This window comes from Penaeus monodon, chromosome 11 (assembly GCF_015228065.2).
Source record: "Penaeus monodon isolate SGIC_2016 chromosome 11, NSTDA_Pmon_1, whole genome shotgun sequence".
Lineage (NCBI taxonomy): Eukaryota > Metazoa > Arthropoda > Malacostraca > Decapoda > Penaeidae > Penaeus > Penaeus monodon.
The window spans coordinates 30,651,844-30,659,343 of NC_051396.1; the positions used below are offsets into that span (position 1 = coordinate 30,651,844).

Sequence of the window (7,500 nt, forward strand, 5' to 3'; positions counted from 1 at the left end):
TTTCCTTTTATTACTACGCATGTTAGCTAATTTCAGATATGGGAGTATGCTAAACTTTCTTTGCACTGCTTTATGCAACAGTGCACCGGAATATCTCTTATTCCGTGACCCAATATTCATCATTATTTTCCCTTGCAACACGACTTAACTCAAATGTCTGGTGTCTTTTCCCTTGCAGAATTTATGCAATCAAATATTTACGCAGTTCTTGCCAACCTTATTGAATGTGTTTTTACTAAAAACCTGAAAGTATTACATGTTCCCATAAAAGGAATATCTATCACACTATATATGCACCACATAACAATACAAAATTTATATATCTATATATTTTTTGTTTATCGGTGTCAGAGTGTCTTCAATGCTGTCTTCTTATTTCTTCTCTGCCCGTTTGTTTTCTTTCTCGTCTGTCCATTTTTCGAATTTGTGTTGCCGAGTCACGCAGTTCTCTCCTTCGCATGTGTAAGGTTTCTGTGCTAAATTTTGTCCAGTGAATATAAATGAACTAAAGCTGTCTTAAACCCAGTGCCTGTGGAGCGACTAATGGTGACGATCCTTCTGCCTGCAAAAAAGGATCAGAACGTTTAAAAGAAGGATCGAATGGAACCGATCATACTCTAAAAATGTTCTTCTTGACTCTCGCTTCCTCGAGCTTTTTGGATAGATCCTCTTTATCTGTCAGTCTAAACTATGAAAAAGATAAAAAAAAACTGCATCTTGGTGTCTCTTAACTCTCCCGGATAAATAAACCTCACGCCAAAACTTACTGATAGATGAATAAACACACAGAATTGAAAAAAAGAAGAAGAAAATAATGACTATATACCAACCTGAAACACTGAAACATACTGAAATATAACCACACACACCCCTACAATCACCAAAAAAGATAACGAACATAAAAAAAACACACTCCAACAGTCCCACGACCTCACCCCTTATCAAACGACCTCTTGCTAACGACTCCAAACCTCCTTCAGATACGAGTACGACGATCACTACTTCCTGACGGACCCGAAGGAGTTCATCTACGAGTTCTTCCCGCTGCAACCCGAGTGGCAGCTCCTGAAGGCGCCCATTAGCCTGCACGAGTTCGAGGAGCTGCCCTTCGTTCGCTCACTCTTCTTCCGATACGGACTCTACTTTCCGGACGAACACACGAAGGCCGTCATGTACACCGATTCCACAGGTGAGGATGGGATGGGCAGGATGAAGGTGCCGATGGTGATGATGATGGTGATGATGATCGTGGTGGCGATGATAATAATGGTGATGATGATTATAATAATGGTGATGATGATGATAGTGATGATAATAGTGGTGACGATGATAATACTGGTTATGATGATGATGGTGACGATGATAATTATGGTGATGATAATGCGGAGGAGGAAGAAGAAAGGATAAGGATGGTGATGATGATGGTGGTAATGGTAATAATGATAGATTTTACAAGTTGGAATAGGATAATGATAACAGGATAATAATGATAATAATGATAATAATGATGATAATGGTGATAATGGTAATACCATCCTGGATATAAAACAAATCTGCCAATTAAAAAAAAGTAGTGAGCTTACATGATGTCAGAAATGCAGTCAGATTTTGCGTAACACGTCTAGATTTGTAATCGAAATACATCTTAAATATTAACTAATTCGGTATGTTATATCTAATAATATACTACTCAGACACTCATACAAAGTTACAATGACTTATAACAACAGTTGAAATGCACAGGCTGTTGGCTCTAAATTTATCGAAAAGGTGTTAACCATGCATACTGGTGTTACTCTACACAAGCCCGATCAGAAGGGCAGATGGCAGTCAAGGACCTTTGTCCCAGGCTTCACGCTTAGATGGGGCCTCGTCTATTGTGACAAGTAAACAAAAGGTCTTTTCAGAACTGTGGGGGATCTCATATGATGGCCCTGGTTTCTCGGAACCTCTGAGAGGGTCTGACTCTAAAATAGTTATAGTTCTTACTATACGTGCCAGTTTAGTTATACAGAAGAGCGTTTGGACGGAAACACGGTTCTTTAGCGTTTAAAATCAAGTTCAGATTTGTGTACAATTGTACTAATCTCCGGAGTACTAATATAATATAGATAGAATGTATTTTACAGTTACTTTCCTCTTCTTGGATTTACGGGGGTAAGTGGTATTTGTGGAATCTTTTCAGGCACCAGCAGTAGACTGTCATCAAGTTAGTATACCATCTCTCTTGATATCTCTTGCCCATGGTCTTTATGTCCTGGCAAAACATCGCTCCTTGTTTTTCACCCACTGTCCCAAGATTCTCAGGAAAGTAATCTTTATGACTATGAAAAAATGAACTTTCACACACACACAAAAAAGACAAGAAATAAGGTAAAGTTTACAAATTTGTCAGCACAGAGAAGCCGATGGGCACTGGCCACAGACCATGACAATACCCTTGTAGCTCCGTCGAAATCCTTGACAAACAAGAGACCTTCCACTGCTCCATCTTCCGTAGGGTGGTTCTTTCTGGTCAAATCCGTCCTGAGCCCCAGGTTGTGCTTTGTGGCGAAACGTGACGTGATAGACAAAAACTTATTAGTTTTGGAATCAGGACCCCAAAGTAAAACAAGTGTTACTTTTTATTCAGCAAATTTGATGCAGAGCAGTGAAATAAAATAGTAATAATAATGAGGGTGATAGTAATAATAACAATAACAATGATAATAATGGCCACAATAATGATAACAATGATCACAATAATGATGATAATAATGATAATAGAATAACTGCTTCCATTAGGAAGGGATGATAAAAGAAGGCTCACAGTGATAACAATGATAAGAAGCTAACTGAAAATAATGATTAGAAAAAATATACTAGCTGCCTCCAGGAAGGCCAAATGATAATAGGCTAATAGTGAGAATAAAACTAAGGTAACTACCTCCTTCAGGAAAGGCAAAGGACAGCAGCCTTATAATGATAAGAGCATTAATAAGCCCACCAATTCCTTCAAGAATAGGGATTGTTGTGGTGGGAGAGGAACGTTATCGAAGCCCCAAGTTCTCAGACGCTGAACGTTGGCCCAGTGGTGGACCAGGGGCGGTTCTTGAAGGGCCATCGTCTTGAAGAATGAGCCATGAATAAAGATTGAGAGAAAAAAAGAGAAGTAAACTATTAAAGGTTAATGAATATGCTTTATTATTCTACCATCATCACACAGTCTTGAAGGGCAGCGGACCGGGAGGAACTGATGTCCTTTAAACACCACCGTAAATAACAGTGAAGGGAAAAATAGAATAGCGCGAATATGCCGGTGGCCTTTTCGCTTCAGGGCACCCCCCTAAAAAAAAAAAAAAACTTGATAAATTCGCGTGTACTTCATTACGTTTATTTTTCACGAATCTTTCTTCCTTCTTCGCCAACATTTATTTATTTATTTTTTAACAATTTGTTCAGAACGATTTTTGTTGTTCAGCTAATCAGTTATTACAGTCTGTTCATTACGAAACCGCCTTTCTTCTTCCTTCTCATCAATTTCTTCACCACGAATGCTTCATGTTTAGTCAACGCTCCCTCAGAAAAGTAACAGTCAGTAAAAGCACTAAAAGTAAAAGATATGTAACTGACTGCCTCTCCGTCTTCCAGGCGCAGCTACCATCCGCATCGGCATGCCCAGCCACATGCAGTCGTCCCTCATCTTCCATTACAATCTCAAGCTCTATGATTCCGACAAGGACCAGTACGACAGCGTTTCCCTCAAGCGCTTTGTTATGCAGGCAAGTGAAGGAGATCCTTTTTTTGTGTTTGATTGCTTTTTGATGCGTTGAAGACTTTTGTGGTATTTTGTCTTGTGGATTTGTTGCTTAAGCAGAGTTGGGGTTTTCTTATTTTCTATTCGAATTTTGGTAGGAGGTGAGCATTTAATCAGGGGAATTTAGGAAGCAACATTTCGTTCTGACTCTATTTCGTGGCTTGCAGAGCGTGGTGGGCAGTCTCGTGGCCTTCCGCGTTCACGCCCCGTGTTCGGGCGCCCTCCTCCTAGACATCTTCGCCAACGCCGTCACCCCGCGCGAGTACCTCACCGGAGAGCCCATGAAGTTCAAGAGCGTGTGCAAGTTCAAGATCGTGTGCGAGGACCTGCAGACGGTGATGGTGCCGCTGCCGGACTGCGCCTCTGGCGAGTGGGGCCCCGCCAAGGCCACGCGCCTCTTCGGCCTCGAGCCCATCACACACCAGGACGCGCTGGTGTTCGCCGGCCGCGACCTCGAGCTGCAGTTCCACATGACGCGGCCGCTCACCGACTTCATGGCCACGCTGCACAAGAACGGCTCCGAGGAAAAGCGCCTCAGCAAGTACGTGAGCCACCGGGTCGCCGACGACATCGTGACGTTCACGCTGAGCTTCCCCGAGGAGGGCCAGTACGGCCTGGACATCTACACGCGCGAGGTGGCCAGCTCCGACACTACGGGACCCACGGAGAAGCACCTCCTCACGCACTGCTGCAAGTACCTCATCAACTCCTCCAAGAGAAACTAGAGGCGCTGACCCCTCCGCTTCCACGACGAGAACCCGGCTGCGCGTCTTACCCCGGGTGGGCGGAAGGGTCGTGTCGGGACGTCGAGAGTCGCTAGAGCCGCCCGTCAGGAAGTCACAAGGATTTAAGGAAAAGGCCTCGGGTGTCGGGGTCTAAGGGCGTCAGTCGCAGGGCACGTTCGCGACCCTGGCCCCGGGGCAGCACCGGGCACCACCCCTTGCGCGGAAGAAGTGCTGAGCATCCGTCCACAAGTGCCTTAAAATGAACCGTCTTAATCTCAAATTAGTCTTAACTGCTATTGTTTTGAATGCAAGTAGTTTATTTGGCGGCTGCGTTTTCCTTAATCTTACTATTACTTACATATATTTTTTTGTTTTAGGTAATGTTTTAATTCACAAATATAAACTGTACATATTAATATAAATGATACCACAGAGATCTTAACCCCGTTATATCACATCTTCTGTTATTATGTTACAGTGATTGTAATAATAAGCATGCTTAGGATTTCCTTTGTTTGTTCTCCTCTTACAGAGTTTGTTTATATATTGACCAGATAGTTTATATGCTGCATTGAAATGAAGTCACGGGACGGAGTTGAAACTTCATGCAGGATGTTGGCAGTCTGCTGAAGTCACGACAAACTTCAGAGTTAGATGTACATTTTTGCATCACTAAAGAGTTGCTGTTTTTGTTAACAATTTGTTCGCAGTTGATAACCGAGAGGAAGTTTTCTCTCTGGAATGCGTAAATGGAAATATATTTAATGCTATCACTTTCTTAGACACCTATGATATTTGACAGTTAAGTCTTCCATAAACACACACACACACACACACACACACACACACACACACACACACACACACACACACACACACACACACACACACACACACACACACACACACACACACACACACACACACACACACACACACACACACACACACACACACACACACACACACACACACACACACACACACACACACACACACACACACACAAATGCCTCTATAGTACCCATATCCATACACATGCACTCATTATGTATATAGGCCTAAAGATACATAGGATTTATATAAACTTAACCTATTGCAAGAGAACTGAGCAAGGGAAGTGGCTTACAGTTTAAAAGTATTTTATTGACTACACAGCAGAAAAATAATTATATGTCTCTGTTAATTTATGTAGATATAATGTTCCCGAGAAATATACACTTTGCTTAGCCTCATTTTCTTTGGATTCTCTAACAAATGACAGGATTCACAAGTCATGAATTTTGTACGGGACAGCCTTACGATGAACTTCCATAAGCCTCTCCCTCCCCACGGAATTCAGGACGAGAGATGATAAGCTCACACGCTATGCTAACGTCATGCAAACCTACAGTAGGAATGACTCTAGTGTTCATCTGATTCCCTTGTATGTATTCATGTTTTACAATGGAATTCTTTGATTATTTTTAGCCTATTTAAGTGTAACATTACCATAGCCATATCACGAGCGAAACTATAGCCTCTGTGCATTGGAGCCTGTTATTATTATCATAGTCACCCCCGCGCCATTTCACAAGTTCTAGATTCACACACACAAATGATATGGATATACGGCCTCATACACACACACACACACACACACACACACACACACACACACACACACACACACACACACACACACACACACACACACACACACACACACAAACGTACATATATATAAGCTTTTCGACAAATTAATGGTGGTCCATGACGAAACATTTTTTTAAAAACATTTATGATAAAAAAACACAACAAAAGTGGGAAGAGCTTTTGGTAGACGCTTTATACGTGGCCTCCCTTCTTTGAAAAAAAAGAAAAAAAAACAATAAGCAAAACTTTCTTATTCTCATAACTGTTTACCAAACATGCATTTTCTTCTCGTACAAATTAATATATGAAATGTAATATATTAATATAATGAGACTTATTATTTTCTGTCCATTAGCGCCACTTTTTTTCTCCATTTTTTTTTGTAATCTCTTGTAACATACCTTTGTCGGTTTGATAATAAAGATGGTACACTGCCTCCTTTGCAGATTTTTATTCCGTCCTTTCGCGTCTCTGTTCTCTCTCTTCCTTTTTTTCTCATTTTTCTCTCTCTCTCTTTCCTCTTGGTCTTTGTTTCGTTATCTTTGTCCATTTTTTTTTCGTTTTTCCTGTTTATTCTGTTCTCTTTATTCCTTTCCTTCCTTGACTTCACTCTTATTTATTTTTCCTTTCGTTCTTCTTCTCGTGTTTGCTTCTTTGCTTCACGCTTGTGTTTCGTTTTTCCTTATCTCTGCATATTTTTTTTTCACTCGTTTGTTTCTTTATTTTACTGTATCTATTCCCTTTCGTTCTTTGCTGTTCCTTTGTCTCTTTGCATCACCTTTTCGTCTTATCTTCGCTTCGCTGCCTTTTATTTTTGTTTATTTTGCCTGTTTGCTTCACCCTTCATTCTTATCTACTTTCTTAGCTTCTTTGCATGTCCTTTCTTTCTTTCTGTTTCTTTTTCTTGACACGTTTCTTCTCATTCCTTGCCTTCGCCTCCTTGCTTCACCTCCTTCTTTTGCTTCACCTCTTCTCTTCCTTTCTTTTTGCTCCGTTCCTTTATTTTGTTACCTCGTCTGTTTCCTTTATTCTTTTCTTCTTATTCCTTCGCATCCTTCCATCCCTCTTTCCTCCCTTTTGTTTCTTTTCCTCTTTACTTCACCTATTTTTTTTCTCTCTCTTTTCGTTACCTCGTTTCTTTGGTTCACTCTTTTTCTCTTTCGTTTTGTTTCGTTTTCCGGTTTTCGGTTGAGTTATTTGCATAATAAATAGACAATACATGTAAAAAAAAAAACGTTGAAAAAAAAAAAATAATAAAATAAAAAAAATAAAAGAAAGAAAGAAAGAAGACGAAAGAATGAGAGAAAGAAGTCTTTAACAACAACAACACAAAAAAAAGGAATC

General features: G+C 40.7%; 1 protein-coding gene across 1 annotated transcript in view; it reads left to right on the forward strand.

Moving 5' to 3' along the window:
- LOC119578903 (hillarin-like) overlaps positions 1–6,594 on the forward strand; it is a gene marked incomplete at its 5' end in the record, with an annotated part of 54,244 nt that extends 47,650 nt beyond the window's left edge. Inside the window, 3 exon segments of the mRNA XM_037926570.1 lie at positions 981–1,189; positions 3,631–3,761; positions 3,964–6,594. Coding sequence (XP_037782498.1) covers positions 981–1,189; positions 3,631–3,761; positions 3,964–4,521 — 898 coding nt within the window. The 3' untranslated portion in view covers positions 4,522–6,594.
- Positions 6,595–7,500: the final 906 nt, after the last annotated feature.